Source organism: Manis javanica, chromosome 9, assembly GCF_040802235.1.
Source record: "Manis javanica isolate MJ-LG chromosome 9, MJ_LKY, whole genome shotgun sequence".
NCBI lineage: Eukaryota > Metazoa > Chordata > Mammalia > Pholidota > Manidae > Manis > Manis javanica.
Window position 1 is genome coordinate 75,811,533 of NC_133164.1, and position 19,577 is coordinate 75,831,109.

Genomic DNA, 19,577 nt, shown 5'->3' on the forward strand with positions numbered 1-19,577 from the left:
GGCTGGCTGTTCTTTGCCGCATAACGATATCCCTTCTCTACTCACCTAGATAACTCCCATACTCATTCCACAAGTATTTATGCAGTGTCTGCTATGGACAACATCATGTTCTAGGTCCTGGGGAGGCAGCAATGAGCAGAACAAAGTCCCTACCTTCATGGAGCTTACATTCTGGGGAAGACGTAGCCACCCTTCCAGCTGCAATAAACACCACCTTCCCGAGGAACACATCCTCCTTGAACTCTCTGGGATTAACTTCACCGTTTATGCTCTCCTGTAATGCCTAACATATGGTTAGTCCTCTGCACACATGTTTTGTTTACTTGGTTTATTTATAATTACTTGATTACTATCTATCTTTACTGGCTGATAACTTTATGAAGGCAACAGCTGTGTTAGTTCTTCACCCTGCTATATTTCTGAGTCTATCAGCATATTGTTGGCTTCAAGAGACATTTGTTGATTGTGTTTAATTGCTGCTTTACACTTGTATTTTTTCAATATACTTTTAGTCAAAAGGTGGCAGTGCAGGAGAATAAGTGAAGTTTCAAACCAGCTGGTATAATAGGCATCTGAATGGGATGCATGAGTCCTAGTTATAGGCTAATGTTAGTAACTAGAAATAGCCAATTCCTCTGAAATCTCTTAAGACCAATGAATGAAAATCACTTATGCTTGCTAAGACTGTTAACACTGCTAGGACCATTGAACAGATCCTGATGGAGTTCCAACCAATGCAATTAGAATCCAAATCATTCTGAAATGTGCATTTATTAACTAATAAATATCTACTAGGATAGAGGCAAGGAAACTTTTCTTATGTCAGTGGCCATAGGTAAAGAAAAAATATTGTGATTTTTTTGTTTAGTAACTTGCTTTGAATTACTTTATTTCACAGCTCAATTGATCCCCAAGTTCCAATTCCCTTCTTAAAACTGTCCCCAGAGTTTGATTAAACCTTTCTAGATGAAATAATGTTAAAACCAGCAGGTTTTTTAAAGGTTTCAGAAGTGAATATGCAGAAAGAAGCTAGACAACCTCTCAGATAAAAATCTGCTCATGGTGTTGGCTGTGAATAATGAATGATGCTTTTCCATATTTTAGTGTCAGCCATCTGGGTGCCTGTGCCCAAGGCAAGACACCAACTTCACCACAGCACCTTCCCAACAAATTCATCAGCTTTCCCTTTATGTTTCAATTTTACAAAAAAGCAAATAAAAATTTACATGATCTTTTATTTTCATATGAGTTCTTTCTTACCCAGTAATAGATACTGTGTGTGTGTGTGTGTTTGTGTGTGTGTGCGTGTGTGTAATGGAAACAAGTAAGTAACATATAATTCACTTGGAAACAATATTTTGCTGTGTAGCATGCTCTACAGCTTGCTTTACAGATTAAATTTGCCCATGCCCTAAAAGGCTAAAATCTGATTTAACAATAAGGCACATGTATATGTTAATTAGCTAATTTTTCAAGGTCCGTGGACAACAGACAGAGAATCAGCAGTCTGCTTCAGATTCTAGATCCATATTACAATTTACAAGTTGTAGTTCAGGCTATGGTGTAAACTTCATGTACACCCAGCAGGAAGATTACATGTAAGGACCAGATGTCAGAGGTAGTGAAGGGGGAGTACATGATGGGTTTTGTGCTTTTTCACTATTCACAAAGATTGTATGGGGAAAACCTCTTTAGCAGAAGGATAACAAAATGATGTCTCCTAGAAATTATTATAAGTTGTCTAGGTTTTTGGAATTGGAACACCTTGAAAATACTTCTGTTATAAATATTAAATTGACAGCTTTTTAAAAAATTGCAACCACAAAATATATTAGCAAAAAGAAGAAGGCTTCCATTCTGCTTCCAAGTTTTTTTCAAGTATGAGAGCCAAAAATTATGTCTCCTAACTAAACTTCTAAACAAATATTGTGACTTATAAATGAAAACACAGAAATGTATATATATGAAAATAGTACATTAGTACATATGTAAGGAGGACACATGGTACCAATGCTAGGAGATATCCTCAAGTTGGCAAGAGGCACCACATTCCCTGCAGGCTAGGTGGCGTGGATGGATTTTGGCATATTTCACTGGGAGAAGAAAATGCCAGGTTGACAACTTTTATATTCCTCTAGGAAGTACGCTTTTGTAAAGCTATCATGTGAGACAATATCCACCACTAAGAGTTTCCACAAGAAGCTAACAAAGTATCTGAGGGAAAAAAACATTGTCATAGACAAAACATTGCATAGAATTGAAAAAGGTTATTAACTGCTCATTCTGCATATTACATATTGTATTGCACAGTAAGCAAACTAGCATTTTGGACAAAGATGGTATTTCTGAATGATTTTGTCAATCAGTGTAGCATTAAACCAAGTTCAGAAAAGATAAAAGCTAAGCAGGTAAAATGAGACCATGCAAGGCACAAAAGCAACACATTCTTCACAGCTGAAATGCAGACCCTTAGGGAAACGTCTGTTACTTGACTTGCCACACGTTTCAAAGATATTACTAAGAGCCAGTGTATCTCTCTGAGTATCAAAATAGGTTATTGTGTTTCAGCCTAACAGTTTCAGAAATGCAGGGTCAATTCTTGCTTTCCAATAGGAACAATAACAACATAATAGTAATAATAGCAGTAAATATTCACTGAGTGATTACTGTGCACCAGGCACTTTGCTGAGCACTCTACAAATTATATCTATCTGCACAGCACTTGATATTCGGTAGGTTTTATTATTTTCCTCAACTTACAGAAAGCTGAGATATTAAAGTCTTAATAATGGTCAAAAGAAGCAGTCGATTTGTCCATGTAGATGCAGAGAGGCACAGGGTGACTGGGGCTGAATTTATCACTTGTGCTAAAATTGTGGTCCCATGTTTTAGGTTCTCACCAATATGAAAGTAAGATGTTTCATAGGAGTACTATGTAGTTGATTTCCTCCTCAACACATTTTTTTTACTTCAAACCAGGTTTCAGGCAAGATCATCCTCAGACTGAGGATGAAGGTTGCCAGCCACGCAGGGCTCCTGACAATGGGAACAATATCCCGGTGTGATGGAGAGTCCTTAAAAACAAGCCTGTCTAGATACTAGACACTGCACCTCACACTAGGGAAATTTCAGAGAAAAACAGTTCTTGCAAAGACAGTGCCCCTGGCTACTGGTACATATGATTTGTGTAACCTCGGTGTGAACATAAATCTCCAGAAAGGTGGATTTGGCCTGGTGATGCTAGTTTTGAAGATCAATGGCATGTTTCCTGAATTCTGATATGTGAATGAGAACAGTGACTCTCCATCCGCATACCTGAGAATCCCCTGAAAGCTGTCACAAAAAATATATGCACAGGGGTTGGGGCATTAAATCTAAATGCCAGAGTGAGCATTTAGATTTTATAGGAAGCTCCCTAGGTGGCTGTAACAGATCACCAGGATGGAGAACACTTCATAGGTGTAGCCCAGCAACTGAAACTGCTTGAGTGTTTGAGTCAGTTAGACTAAGAAGTGAGATTCAAGTCTCAAAATCTCTAAAAACTGAACAGCAATTGGCACACAATGTGGCAAAGAAAGCAAGAAATACATTTGGTAAGACTGTCTACCTGCTGGGATTCTTGTGTCTCCTAACTTGAGCATTCAAGATAGTTATTTTGAAGACATAACTAGACAGCTGTCAACATGGGAAGCCTATAAGAACATGACAATATATTCAGAGAAAATTGAGAATTCATGTGGTGTCACAATATTATTTAAAATTTGGGAAGACTTTGTGACCTCTTATTAGGTCTTAAGACCAAACTGCACCAGAAGGAGGGGGGAAGACACCACCTGTGAACCTCAAAATGCTAGACTTGTGGGAAAAAGGGTGCTGATTTGTATCAGGCTTGTACAAAACACAAAACATTCCTTGGTAGTAGTCAATGATTTGCTAATAATTTAAGTTCCTATAGGCCCCCTCTAGCCCTGCTGTTGGGCTCATGCCAGTACAGTTTGGTTTTAGATATCTAGGCTTCTTGAGCACACAGATGGTCTAAGTTTCCGGTGTCTTCCCAAGACTTTGCTGTCTCTGGTCTTCATAAAAAAGTAATGGCTCACAGTTTATTGGTCATTCTTAGAGAATTTGTGAGGTCATCTGAGCTTAAAACACAAGCTTACTCTATCTCCAAAAAGGAAGACCTGGCTAACACGGAGAACCAAGGTCTACATGATTGTCAGCAGCCGACTTTTACTTCATCTCCAGCCAATGCAACCCCAGAATGCTGGTGCAGAATGGAAGTCAAATTCCTCCCTCTCTGTCCTCTTGAAGGAAATGCCAATTCTAGATGGTCCTCCCTACAGATGGGAAGGATTCCAACAGTGCCCCAGTCAGACTTCCCCACTCTTGCATAATCGTGAAATGAGGGTCCCAGACACACTGGCATCTCCCAGCTACACCCGAATTCCTCTCGATCTTACCTAGAGAACAGGAAACAAGGAGGTTATTAGGAGAAACGTCATACAACATACTCTTTCCTAGGAGCCGTAAGAAGCAACAGACAAACCTGAGGTTGAGAAGACGAGTTCTCCAAAATCTACCAAGTAGGTGCACAGCTTGGACACCAATGATGCCCTTTCTTGGAAAGACCTGAGATTTCCCAGACCCCTTTTAGAGATGAAATATTTTACAAGGTTAAATACGGACAGGGTCCCTGGTCTGGATTAATTCCAGATCTGTTCATCTTAATGCAAGTAGTATGTGTGGAACTGGAACAAATGACAGTCTCACAGAGTTGTTTAAGCCCCTGAACTCTACTCTCCTGCCACACCTTCGCATTTTTCTTCGAGCGCTGGAAGATTTCTTAGGTTTGGGAAAGCTCAGGGGCAAAGCTTTAAAAGATTTCCCGGATTTGGTAAGCTCATGGGCACCCCCTGTGGACAGGATGCAAGGAAGCGTGCCTTCTGTTTCCACAGAATGACTGGACCGAGCAGAGGGGCAGGTCTGCGGGAGCGAGCAGCGGTGTAAGGCGCGGTTCCTGAGAGCTGCCGCGTAAAGGCCGATGGTAGCGGAGGCGGGTCTCTCGCTGCGCGCCCGCGCGGCGGGTGGGGGCTCTCCCTCCGCACCCCCAGCTCTGAGCCCGCCTCGCCAGCAGCCCAGGGGCGGGCTCCCCACGCGCTGGCTGCGGAGCCGCGGTCCCATTGGCCCGGCGGCACGTCCGTCCCCGAGTGAGGCTTCCAAAGTTTCATTGAAGGTGGAGAACTGCGCGCCCTCCCGGGAGCCGGGGCTGCGCCGCCAGGGCGAGGCTGCACCCGCCGCGGGCGGGGGGCGCTGGCATCCGGACGGCGTTTGGTTTTCATTTAACTATTTTTTTTTTAATTGAGGCCGTGGAGGGAAGGAGTTGGAGCTTGACCCACTGGTGGTGCGCTTTCGTCTCGTTTTCTGTCCACGCTCGCACGATTCCTTCTAGTGAGGGAAGGGTTTGCAGCGCCAACCGCAGACCGAGGACTTCGAGCCCCGTGCTGTCGGGGATGGTTGCGCGCGCCTGGCCGCTGCAGCCCCGGTCTCTCCGGCCCGAGGCTGCGGGGCGCAGAGGCTGAACTGCGCCGCCGCTCCGGGATCCGCCGCTGGCCCGCTGGTGACCCGCGGGCGGCTCCGGGAGCCCGGGCGTTGGGCCGCGCGCCGCAGCCCGCGTGGGCAGAGGGCCGGGGACGGGCCGCCGAGAGGCACTTTGGCTTTGGAGGGGGCCCCTCGTAGAAAATTCCCCGGCAGCCCCTGAGCTACGCCCAGGAGCCAGGAGGAAGGATCGAACACCCTTCTCTTCGCCTTTCCTCGCCGCTCTGCCCCAGGACCCTCTCAAAGTGCCCCATCCACTGCTTTGCCCCCGGCCACCCGCTGAAGAAGCCGCAGCCACCGGATTGGTGATCCTTCACTTCATGGGCCGGCCGTTGCGGGGGTCCGGAGTCTGGCGAGGGGCCACTTAGAGGGGCAGCCAAAGCCCAGCGAGGGGCTGCGGCGAGGCGCGGCCGGAGCCCTGTGAGCGCGCCCTCGGGGCAGACGGGGGGGCGGCCCTCGCCCAGGCAATGCCCGGGCGGCTGCAAGCCGCCGGCCTCAGGAGGCCCTAGGTGGGCATGGGCCTGGCACCCCAGTCTTAGGGAAACGCAAGCTGCGCCCCTCTGCTCGAACTCGCTGGACTGAAGCGATGGCCTCGGAAGTGGTGTGCGGGCTTATCTTCAGGCTGCTGCTCCCCATCTGCCTGGCAGTAGGTGAGTGTGGTCCGCGCGCGGAGGTTAACAGGGAGAGTGAGGGGACGTCTGGGAAAGGGCAGGCTTACGAGGCAAACCAAAGCTAAGGGCACTAATGCACAGGGACTTAATTCAGGAAGCCAGCGCCGGGGTCCTGAGTGCCACAACCCGACACTCACTTCCCGCGCTGGGGCGCACAATCCGGGTCTCTTAAACGTCCAACGGCAGAGTCCGGGCGACCGATATCCGCAAACGCTGGAGTCTGTTGAATTTAGTTACACGTGGAATTTCTTTCGTGGAGTACTGACTTGTGCATAAAGGATGCAAGTCTGCCTGGAAGGCAGTTGTAGACCCCCTTCTCAGGTACAGTGCAGGATCGCACTAGTCCGCTCCTCCCCAGTCCCCAGACGCACTGCACAAGGTACATCCGGACGGTGCCGAACCATCTCTCCCACAACCCCATATCCCAGCCACTGTGAGGGAAGAAGTGACGGACTCGTCTTTCCAAAAAAAAAAAAGAGAGAGAGAGACGTTTGTTTACTTTCTTTTATTTCACAAAAGCCCCCACACCACAAATGCTGTCGCTGAGTCTGTAGACCACTACACCCAGTCCCTCCCGCCCACTCAGTACACGCCTTAACTGATGTTAAAAGGGTAGAAAGCTGGTCTGCGCTCCTCGCCACTGGCGAGGGTTCAGGGAAAGAGCCTCAGCCACCTCCCATCCAGGCTCTCATTATTTCTACAGGGCTGGCAGGACGTTAAAAGCAAATGGGTGTCAGGTCCAAAGTCTCTGGCAGCGTGCTGGGAATGAGAGTTTCTGAGTTTCTCTTCTAATAGATGGTGCCTGTTACCTTGAACCCCACTTCTCAGAATGACTGACTGCTCCTTACTTTCCCCATCCCCAACCAGAGCTAGAAAACAACACTTTTTACCAAGTAGCAATGCACTGACAAAAATCATGGCCTTCGCAGAAAAGGCCACCTTTTTTGCATTTTGCCAGAGGTTAAGGACTCAAGATCACACTTGTGCTAGGTGTTTTATTTGTGCAGGTAATCAAAGCGGAGGGGTTGGGGCTCCGGTGCGTTTGTGGAGGGGAGATCCCAGCTTCCCGGGAGGAGCTTGTAATCGAGTGTTAACACGCAAATAACCATCGCTGAAAGCCCAAGAAGGCTTTCAGAGTGGAAAATTTGTGGTAACGGCACCTGGTCCTGGGGCAGAAGGTGAGGCCAGCACGTGCAGGCTGGCCTTGGCCTCTCCTTTGTCATTTGAGTTTCAGGCCAAGATCATTTTGCAGGGATCTGTGTTCTTAATAATAACTCATGTAGATAGATAAGCGCAGCTTCCACGAAACTAATGTGGACCTCTCTCCGCCAGTTTAAGTTTGAGAAGAAAGAGGGTTTTGGAAAGCGATTTCGGTGAAAATAGCGCCGTGGTACTGTTGGTGCTTTACACGCAGGGTGTGCCCGGGTCTGGGGATCATCAGTGTATCTGAAGCGCCTGGCACACTTAACTATTTGCAGAATGGAAGCTAGTGCCTAAGTTAAAGGGACTTTAAGTGTGAGGGCCGATTTGTGTTCGTCATTGCCCATGGGGGAGGCGGCCTGGGGAGGGACACTAGGGTCAGACGGCTCTCTGCTCCTCCACCTCCTCATTCTCGCACCCCTTTACCCTCCCCGCCTCTCCTTGGGGTAGCAGCTCGCTGCGACTGTAGGAAGGGTTAGGCAGATGGTTACCTGCGGCCCGCTCCGTCCACTCGGTGAGCCTAGGGATACCGCAGCAGGCATTACCTTCTGACTGCCAGCGACCACCCCCAGAGCTTAGGTTCTTGCAGTACCCCGCTCTCCAGCCCAAGTGCTCCGCCGCCGCCGGCGTTGGCGCGGTGTCATTTCCGACTAGATCATTGGTGTCTACCCTGCAAAGCCCTTTAGTAGGACCGTAAAGCTGTGCCTCCAGAGCGGCCAGGGCGTGTAGCACTCCCAGCTCTCGTGCCTTCGGAAAGGCGCGGAGCCTCCCAGGGGCGCATAGCAGAGTAGGGACTATGGTCCCGCGGTTGGGGTCGCGACACGGCCCCGTCCCCTTCTGTCCCCGTCCCCTGCTGCCGCGCGGCGCCCCGTGGGTCCCAGTGCAGTGTTCACTGCCCGCAGGCTGGGGCCCAAGGTAGGCTAGCTCGGGCCCGGGACCCGCCCATTGGCTCCGCGGCCCGGACCTTCTGGAAAAGAGAGCTGCTTTGAAAGGACTCAAAGATGGTCGCCCCCGCCCGCCCGCAGTCCTGCTTCCTCACTCGGGGACAGCGGGAGTCGGCGGGCCCAGATGATCCTCGGCCGCCTTCCCTTTCCAGCTCAGGGCTCTGGGTTCCCACGCGTCTTCAGGACCCAGGGAAGCCAACCTGGGTGTGCGTGTGCGCGCGCGGGGTAGGGTGGTGCTCCGTCATCTCCCTGCCGGAGGGCGGCGGAGAACGCCCCCCGCCTCGCTAGCTGTGGAGCCCATTGCTTCCCTCTCCCAGGTGGAAGGCGACCTAGCAGAGGGTGAAAGACGTGGACCTCGGACCACGCCCCCTGCCTAGGGAGAGGGGAGCTTCGGGAAAGCCAGATGACTGCCCTCCTGACAGACCCCTTCACTTTTTGGCTGCTGCTTAGGGAAGACAGCCGACTTCCCGACGATGTATGATGCCTCTACTCATAGCACCTGTTGGGAAAAGGGGGCTGGGTACATGTTGCCGGAATTAAACGTTCAATTCTCTTAAACAGCAAGTGAACATTGTCAAGGTTATTGGAGGGTTTTCAGGTCGGCCTACTCCCAAGGTGCTACCAAATCAAATTCGCAGGTTCCCCTCGTACCCTGATCGTGGAGCAGGCAATGATGTATTTGCCATTAGCATCGATGTTTACATAGCCATCTATTTTAATATCTGGGCAAGGCAGCTTTCAAAGCCAAGCCTTTGTAGAAGCTTTTGTATTTCTCTTTAAATTCATTTCTTTGACATTTCTGTTGAATTTTTTCTGCACAGAGATGCTCTAGCCATTTTACCTAATGATGGATGTTAAAGATTAACTGCCATTGTGTTTAATCAGATGCTTAAAGTTTTTCTTTTCCCTTTAAAAGAAGTTTACGAGAAGTGATAAGTGAAATTAGGCCTCTTTTATGCAGGTGTTTTGTGGCTTTTCAGTGTTAAAAGCAAAACAAAAACCATAACATAACATAATATTGTTTACCATCCAAAATGAGATTCCAGTGACAGATTTTTCCATAGCAACAGAAAATGAAAAATTTAAAGATCCACAGCATTATTTATGGCTACTTGGACAGCCATTCTGATTTTTCCTTACAAATAATACATGAAGAAATTAACAGATAAAACCTTCCATGATATGCAATTTTAATAATTATAATAATATCTGGTAATTCTTGAGTACTTTAGAAATATTTTTACATTTGTTTTCTTCTAACATGATTCTATTGTGCCAATAATCTTTAAGTCTCTGATTGGAGACTATTCCTGAGTTGTGATGGGATTGGTGTATTTTTGATCATATGTTCATGACCCATTCACTGCATTTTGCCTAGTGTTGTTTGTAGTTCCCTAATATTTTGCCTAGGAGAGCTGACTTAAGTATTTTTAGGGAAGGAGAGGGAACCTGGCATGGACAGAACAGATGGTTCAGGAGGGGCAGAGCCAAGGTAACATCACTGGCTTATGCTTACCTTACTCTTAATGAAGTGGCCAGAGCTTAGGAAAAGAGAGAGCAGAACAGGAGACTGAAGCACACAAAAGGAATCAAGCAACAAATGGATGCTCTAGAAAAATGTCACACTTGGATAATAGTGCAAGTTCAGAAAGAATCTCTAAAATTCTCTTTAGAGATAGTTGGATAAAAACTAGAGCAAAAATACAGAGTCACTTTTTAATTTTGTATGGGTATGGCTACCTACACCTAATTTTCCCTCTATGGCATAATGTATTTTTCCTCATGTGGCATGTGTTATTTTGAAATCACACTTTCACACACACACCAAGAATTACAAATGAAGCCTGATTAGAGTTCAGAGTCATTCCCCCTGTCTCTTCCAAAACTCTCTGCGGCAGGAGGTTTCAGTTGCTGAATGATGTGTTAACAGTGTTTGAAGTCACTTTATTTTCTGTCACACCTCTCAGCCTTACCTAGGTAAGTACTATTTATCACTTTCAGAAAGGAAAAATACAATAGTGGAAAAGACTAGAAATACATAGATCCATTTAATATAAAATACTTAATGAACACAGATGGACTTGTCACTTGGGCTGTGGAATCTGAGGTTATATGTCAACCCTGTAGTTTGTCAATGGATATGTAGCTTTGTATACAGTGTGTGCTTATTCATAGTCAGAGATCAGCAGGATGCTTTGGACTTCACCTTTAGGGGAAAGGGGTGTTGTGACTTGGAAATTGAAGAAACTTCCATTCACATCCCGGCTGTGCCCTTTATTATATGATCATGGAGTTTTTTTTGCTTGTTTGTTTCTCTCTTCTTTCTGTAAAATGGAGATATTAATACCTCCTTCCTTGGGTGGTTGTGAGATAGTGTGCACTGCACACCTTATATAATGCCTGACACTCAACAGGTCCTCAAAAAGGAAGGTATTGAGTTTCTGACAATGTGTAGAAGAGCAGGAATGCTTGAGGAATGTGTTTTAGTAGAAATGAACAGACTAGCGGGTAAAACATGAGTCGTAAGAGACTGAATAAGTAAGTGGGATTCATATGAAAACAATATTATACCTTCCTAGGGCCAGATTATGCAGTTGAAAGTTGGTGTATGTGTTAGCAGAGGATTTTTAATTATCAGGATTATTCTCATCAGTTTTACTCAATACTCTATATATCTGCAGTTTCATTCTTCTTATTAAATATGTTCTCTATGGAACTGTATGCCTTTTGACACTATACCATCATTTTTGGTCTTTATTTAATATGATTTTATTTATCTGTTTTTACATGGGCATTTTCCTTTCAGATCCTATGCTACTTTAATTGTACATGAAGTTGCATAGTCATAATATATATAATTTTATAATTTGTCCATAAGTATTCGAGAATTTAGAGTGGTGTAAGTACACCTGGATATTTAAGAACAATTGATTAAGAATATTATGATTATACAATGTATATAGTGTTAAAATATTACATTATTAAGATTTATAGATTTAAATCGATGTTTTGAGGACATGGAATCAGGTAAACAAAATAAAGCAAAAATTCCATTGAACTGAAGCTAATAAAAAAGCTGCACTGGAAATCATTTAAAAAATTTGGCTATAAGAGACAAGCCTTTACAGGGCTAATCACATTCATCGGACCCTCCACTTGGTCTTTCAGACCCATTGGGACATGGCAGGATCAAGAAGGATGAGGTGACATGAATCCACATTCTAAATATCCTGAAGAGAATGCATCAGACAGATTTTAACAATTTCATAATTTTTGAACTGTCCAATAATTACCCAATAGGCATGGAATATTTAGCTAAATCATTTAAAAAATTTTAGTGTGATAACAAAATTTTGCATTTTTTTCTATTTATCAGTAGATTTTTAAAAACATGCAGTTTAAAAATGTTTTCAAGTCTTCTGCAGAATGTATATCTTTTGGTTGCCTTGTTTTATCATATTTTCTGATTAACAATCTGACATTTTCGAATTCTCTTTTTTGCTGTAGTGGTAGGCACAATTATTCATTAATTTAGGATATTATGACATATTTAAACGTTTTGGTATATGAATTTCAAATTTTAGATACATTTTATAAAAAAGGACAGATATGGTGTATCTGTGTGATAAGTTCTGGCTTTCTGTTGTGAATTCACCAGTCATCTGGTGGTGAAGATTTTGTCAGAATTAACTGTTCTTTTTTGAGGGGGTTTTCTTAAGAAAAATTTTTTTATTTTCCAGTTTTATTGAGAAATAATTGACATATATCACTGTATGAGTTTAAAGCATACAGCATGATGATTTGATTTGCATACATTGTGAAATGATTATCGCAACAGGTTTGGCTAACATCCATCTTATATAGATAATATAAAAATAAAAGAAAAAAAATTTCTCCTTTTGATGAGAACCATTAGCATTTACTTTTTTAACAACTTTCCTATATATCATGCAGCAGTGTTAGCTGTAGTGCATTAAGTGCATTAAGCCCCTAGTACTTATTTCTTACAAACTGGACCTTTGTACCTTTTGATCCCCTTCTTCGAATTCCACCTCTGATACCCCATACCTTGGGTAACTACAAATGTGTTCTCTTTCTGTGAGTTATAGGAGTTTTCTTCTAGGAGTTTTTTTGTTTCAGGTCTTGTATTTAAATCTTTAATCTTTGAGTGAATTTTATGAGTGGTGTATGATATGGGTCTAGTTTCATTCTTTTACCCAGTTATCCCAGCACCATTTATTGAAGAGTCTGTCTTTTCCGCATTAGGTATTCTTGGTTCCCTTGTCAAATATTAGTTTACTGTATATGCGTGAGTTTATTTATGGGTCCTTGATTTGTTCCATTGCCTTATTTGTCTGTTTTTATGCCTGCATCATACTGTTTCGATGACTATCAGAAAGTGTTGAAATCAGGAAGTGTGATGCTTCATACTTTGTTCTTCTTTCTAAGGATTTCTCTGACTATTTCTTTGGTCTTTTGGGTTCTGTATACATTTTAGGAGTGTTTTTTTCTACTTAGAAAAAATGTGGTTTTAATATTGATACGGACTGCATTGAGTCTTTTGGTAGTATTGACATTTTAACAATATTCTTTTAATCCATGAACACAGGATATCGTTCCATTTGTCTGTGTCATCTTCTGTTTCTTTAACTGATGTCTTACAGTTTTCAGTGCAGAGATCTTTCACCTTCTTAGTTAAATGTACTTCCTAGGTGTTTTGTTGTTTTTAATGCTGTTGTAAATGGGATTGATTTCTTTTATAGAAATTTCATTGTTAGTGTATTAACTACTCACTTAAGGTGTCATTTATTCTATTACCCAATTTCAAATGGGAGGGTCCAGCAGACTTTCTCCACAACTGTGAGAGGGAAATTTGTGAGGAAGGCCTCCAAATCCTTGAAGAGCTCTATAATGGTTCTCCTCTGTGGGTCAGAAATTACAGTGGGAACTGCTGCCACTACACTGAGGACCCCTAAATACAATGGCGGTATTTGGGTCCCAGACACTAAGTGGCTCACTTAGTCACCAAAAGCCAGGTGGGCGTGGTTACCATAGTGGCAGTGGAGTCAAAGCAGCAATCAGAATAGTGTGACTTTAAGAGACTTAGGACATTTAGCTTGTGGTTCTTGGTGTTCCTGGAAGTGAGACAGAGCATCTACTGGATTCTGACTTGATCTGTCTAAGTGGAGGAGTTCTCGGTCAAGTAAATAAAATTTTGCCTTGAATTACAAACACAGAGTCCTGACCCCTTAATTAATTTTCAGACTTGAGCTGGTATACAGACTCAGAATCTTTGAATGAAAGACTAGTGAAAAACAATTGCCTTTGCTTAGAACTAGCTGAAAGGGCCATCTGTCAACCAGAGAAAAGAATCTACTTGCTATCTGGACAGAATACAAACTTTCTATATTGAGTGTCAAACACTGTGTTGAAGGTGTGAATGGCAACAATGATTTGCCTGGTTTGAGCAAAGGCAGGGATGTAACTGACATGGAGAAAAGCCCACCTACTCTTAACTAGGGCCCCTTAAGGAAGGACCCCTCCACTCTGCCAATTGCACATTCATTCACTTTTCTGCACCCCATTTCTTTGAGTAACAAGTTCCTATTTAAAGTATAAGTACCTGTTTAAAATAAGATGACTGTCATCTGTATGTTAGTGTAAGTTAGTTCAAACAGCTGATTTTCCTCCTTATGCCTCGTTGGGATGGAATGGACATTTTAACTGAGTGGGGAGAGAGAATTGTTATATGGTGGATATAGGTATGGTCTGATTCCAGGAATTTTTTTAAGGAGTCATAATGTCACTGGTATTTAGGGGCTTACCAAGAAGAGTTCCAATATCAAAGGTAGCACATCTTTCCTGGGGTTAGTTGTATTCACAGGAAACAGAACACAAAAATTCTTTCTTTTCTTCCTTCTTTTTTTTGTATTACATGCTGTCTGACTTCCAAGGGGAAATATACTGTTTGGATAAATCTCCCAGCTCTCAAGCCTGATTGTTTAGGTACAGATATTGGCCTGCCCTACTAGCTGTGTCACCTTGATCAAGTTGTTTGACCTCTCTGTTTTTCAGTTATTTCTTCTGGAAAATGACTTGATAATAACAGAACCTAGCTCAGAGGGTTGTTGAAAGGCTTAGATGACAGTGCTTGTAAAGTGCTTGAGGCAGTGTTTGACACATGATAAATAATAAATCTTTGGTCTAATGATTAGCTCCAGACTTAGAATTTAGGTATTATTACTAGTCAAAGGCTAGATTAAGGACCTGCTCATCAAGAGCAACATAGTTTCTGTGGGAAGATAATTACAATTTGGAATTCCAATCAACTTTCAAGGAAGGTTTGGAATGAGACCTGTTTGTAAGGTGAGAGTATCTATCTGGTTCCCCCCTCCTCACAAACAGATATGTTGGAAGGCATCTGTGCTGTTATTCATTGTTACCTTTGAAACTAGGTGGTATTTGTGACATCTCCCCTTCTTTACTTCTCCTTCCCAGGCAGAATAAATTCTTCCCTGTGTGCTCACCTGGCCCTTGGTTCATATTATCACAGTTTTGTATTTAATTATAGGATTGCCCTCTTCTCTTTCACATTTCTGCAACTTCAGGGATCCTATGTACTCTTCCTTGGTATTCCCAACACAAATTTATTGTCTAACATGTAGCAGATATTTAACATATTTTTTGAATTATAGGTTTTTTGACAGCAAAATTGTATCCACTTGCTACACTTAAACTGTCCAGTAAGGACTGTAACACACTGCTGACAGTGAAGGAATATTTTTCAGTTGACTAATTAAGGAATTCATGGACTAAGTTTTTTTTCTTGAACATCTCAGAAGTTTGAAAACTAGATCTAGCTTCTTATAGGTATTGGTTTTTACGTCTTTGAGTATAAAATTGATACCAGTCTAATTTATATGCGCTGCAACTTCATAAATGTGAATTTTATCAGTATGACAAATAATACCTTTTACTTGCTTTGTAGTGAATAGGGAAGGAAAAACCCATTGCCAATGGTAAAGTTTGACCCCAGCATCATCCTTGAAGTGCATATTATTTTTTAAAATGTTTTCAGCTCTCCTGGAACCACACAAATCGATCTGTTTTCTGTTGTGGTCAAATATGCTAGGTCAGCAGTTTTAGCCACAGGTGCAGAAAAGGAAGAAGAATGTATAACTTTAACAAGCTGATCATTTTGAACCAAAGCCCCATGGACCTGAATTTTAGATATGTGCAGAACTGAGAGGTCCCTGCCCCTGCCACTTCTTCCCAGCCTCTGTGTTCCTGTGCTGTAGCTCCCTGCTAGCAGTATTCTGCTGTGGCATTGCTGTGGACACATGTGCCCCTGCTAGAGAATCTAGGCAGCAAATATTTTAGAAAGGGCCTGTGTCTGAAGGTCTAGTGAATAAGTCTTGATGCTGTTAATAATGAGCTATGAGACTTTACCAAGACACAGAAACTCTTTATTCCTCAATTATATTATCTAGAGAATAGGTGTTCAAAGTTATGAAATCTTTCCATGATTCTCACAGTAATTCTGCACATAACTTTTTTCAGTATTGGAAGGTACAACTATAAAACACTACTTTTTAGCCAAGAAATAAGAATTTTTACACCTAAGTTGTTCTGATCTCTTAATAACCATCATACTTAGATTATTTCAGTCTTCTAAGAAATGTTAGGAACTGCTGAGGAAAATAATTTTATGTCATGTTAGGTATTTGATATAAAACACTACTTTTTAGCCAAGAAATAAGAATTTTTACACCTAAGTTGTTGTGGTCTCTTAATAACCATCATACTTATATTATTTCAGTCTTCTAAGAAATGTTAGGAACTGCTGAGGAAAATAATTTTATGTCATGTTAGGTATTTGATTGAGGACTTTTTTTTTCAGGGCAGCTGATGTGAAGGAAAGGAATCTAGTTTAGGTTTTGTAATCATAATATTTGGTGATTCTTCCTCACTTGGACCTGACACAGAATCATACACAAATCTTCAACAATGGTAAGAAGAGCAACAAGGGGCATGGTCAAATTTGGTTTAGAGATGGCTTGTGTAGCTTTGCAGTAATAAAGGAGTTTTATCTTTGCCATGTAAGCCACACTATAACTACGTTTTATAAATTTGAATATGTATGTAATGTATTTTCTGAAAAAGAACATTTGAACTGTGGTGTTAATAGTGCATTGGTGACTTTGTTGCTTTCAGTCACTTTTTAAAGTTATCCTCTGATTTTGACCAATTTTTCGTGCTCCCTCCCATTGTTCATTTCCCAGAATTCATTAAAATAACACAGTAACCCAAAGCTGTTCCATCATGTGTCCAGCCTTTTCTATCTTAAAATATCACTGGCTTTTGTCTATTCCAATGTCAAGGAAAATTCATGTCTATTTCTTTGTTGTTATTGACTCCTATCTCTTTATCACTTGTGACTTTATTGCTTTCGAGGTTTCTTTTTTGGTTATTTGCCCAAGAGGAGTTTGACAATATTTAAAGACTCTTACCCTTAAGTCTCTAAATATTATCATTCAGACTTTCCTATCTCTGTGTTTCTGGCTCAGTTACTGGCACTCATCTCCACCTCAGTTCTTAGTAACATAAGAAAAGATGTTGGTTTTTTTGGTTACCTAATTTCTTTCTTCTCCTTAAAAAATTCTGCAATACAGGGAAAATCTATTAAAGAGAGATTTACAGATCACCCATGGTATCTGCATCTCCCTGCTGGCCCCAGGGCCTTGGATTTTATGGCTCCCTTCCTCACCAGGTTCCTCTGTGCTCCCCTTCCCACCCCCACTGCATGCTGGGTGAGAGGTCTCAACTCCTAGGGCTCTTGTTTTCATGCTAACAACAGCTATTAGATGTTCATTAAAGGCATTAAAGGGCTCTGTCATGTATTCACTCATTCTGGTGCATGTATTTCTAGCAAAAATAATTAAAGTGAACTTGCTTTTAAACACACCCATCATTTAACACCACAGTTCTTAGGTCTTCTTGATGTTACTCCTTGAACAAGTTCAGAATGAACAAATGTTTTGGTTTGTTTTCAACATTTTTCTCTAGAGACTGCCATCGATAGTCATCTGACATGTGGCTACATGAACACCAGGGAAGACTGTCTCTCATCAGGTAGATGTTTAAAGCTCAGAGTCTCAGAGTTACAGGATTTCCACTGGAAGCTGACCCAAGGCCATAGTGTGACATGCCCGAACATGGCTTAGCACCTTCCCACTCCCCCTGGCTCGCCATTCAGTAAAACCACTTCCTTACCTTTTTCTCTTTCCTTTCCCACCTTCCGCGGGCTACCAGGACTTTTCCAGCAGATTCAGGACTGACGGGAAGAGCATAGGTTTTTGGGTTAATCAGACCATGTTTCAAACTTCTGCTTGACTCCTCATTAGTTATAAGGTTGACGTGGCAGAGCTTGTCAGCCTCAGTTTCCTAACCTTAACAGTGGCAAAAATCACATCTATCACAAATAACAGAAAGGTGTAAATGAAATGGTTTAAGCTTTACCATTCGCACAGTGCCAACAAATTAAGGCTAACTGGATGTGGCCCTGCTTCCTTTCTCCTTCCAAGTGCCTGGGCCTCTCTCTGCCCACCTGTCCTGTGACTATGGCCCTTGTTGCTGTGATTCAGAGCCTTGTGGGCTGGGGCATCGAAGAAATACGCTGTTGGCTTCGTGTTTCTGCCTCCCTGGGGTGCCTGGTGTTAACTGGGCAAAAAGCTGTTACCAAAAAGAGGACAACTCTGAGGCTGGAAATTCAGTAACTAAGGAGGATAAAAGGCCAGTAAGTTTCTGAGGGGCTTGTGGTGTTTTAAATTCAGTTATAATTCTTTAAAGTAATCACTTAGTAAAATATACAAAGGGTAGGAACTAGGGTGGGACTATGGTAGGTATGGATGAAGGTTACTGAACAGTGAACTCCCTCAGGTTTGCTGAATTAAGGCAACGGTGATACAATATGTTGTAAATAAAACTTACCCTCTTATTCTATTAAAAATCAGATTGTCTGTCTAGTAGTTGAGTTGTAGTTCTTGGTTGATTTTTTTTTCTTATTGTTATTTCAGATGCTGAACTTGATGGCCATAAAATACCTTACACTTCAAGTTTTAATTTTAACTTTCCTATCTAATTGTAATTCTTAACCATATTTGAATTTCATGAACATATTCCCAATGTGAGATGTAAGTGATCACAGTCAGGTAATTTAATTAAAAACTTGGTGGAGCTGAGTTTTTTCCTTTGCCTTTAAAGTTTGGTTGAAATTGAGTATGTAAGGTGTCAAATTTGTTCCAGTGCATTTTTTTGGGATTCCTTTAAGGATGGCTTATTTAGTCGGATGAATTGAATAATTATATTTTTGTGATTTGTTTGTTAAGAATTATTTAAGAGTGAATGATTTTATAATAGCTATTAGATGAGTCAAACACTGGGGACTTCTGAAATGTTATAAAAGGCTATCAAAGTTTGTACAGTTAAAAAAGAAAACCTTTAAAAACACAATACAGATGTGATTCTGTGTGCCTGTTTACAATATAAAAATCGTTTTTGTAAAAAGTGGAAAAACACTAAGCAGAGTAAATACTTTTCAGTGTTCATTTTATTTAATCTTATGTTCTGAGGATATTTTAAATACCTTGAAGGTGTCAATTTTTTCACATAAGGTCAAAATTTCTGCTAAGAAGAACAGTTTTGGTTTTGTGTCACATAGATTTTCAGTACCTGTGGGCAAGGCACTGTGCTATTTCAGCTGAACGACTAATACAGTTAGAATGAGTTATGTGATCCTGAGTTACATGAAAATCTAATATACCTGCCTTGAAGTTTGAAGCTGCATTTGCAATTCCACTAGCTATATCTTACACAACCTTATTGTAACTCCATGGCAGGCATATTTCAAATGTAGGATCTGGTTAATTTCCAGGAAGGGATGTTATGGGGTCATAAGTCTCATCACAGATCTCCTGTGATGTATTAAAATCAGTGAGAAGACTTGCTGAGTGCACAGTTTGTTCTGAATTTGTTTATGAACATTTGTATATTTGATAGTTATCTATTGGATGTTAGCCAATTTCTCTGTGTGGGAAAGTAATGAGCTAATAAATGAAGGAGACCTTGGGATATTTTATCAGTGTGGAAAATAATAATTTGTTTATTG

General features: G+C 42.1%; 1 protein-coding gene across 2 annotated transcripts in view; it reads left to right on the forward strand.

Annotated features, from left to right (window-relative positions):
• Positions 1–5,017: 5,017 nt before the first annotated feature.
• The window catches only part of PIEZO2 (piezo type mechanosensitive ion channel component 2), a 480,163-nt gene continuing 465,603 nt past the window's right edge, over positions 5,018–19,577 (forward strand). The window contains exon 1 of one of the 2 annotated variants that reach the window (XM_037001110.2): positions 5,018–6,245. In XM_037001110.2, coding sequence (XP_036857005.1) covers positions 6,182–6,245 — 64 coding nt within the window. In that variant the 5' untranslated portion in view covers positions 5,018–6,181. The remainder of the gene's footprint in view (positions 6,246–19,577) is intronic. The other variant, XM_037001111.2, reaches the window with a different exon arrangement.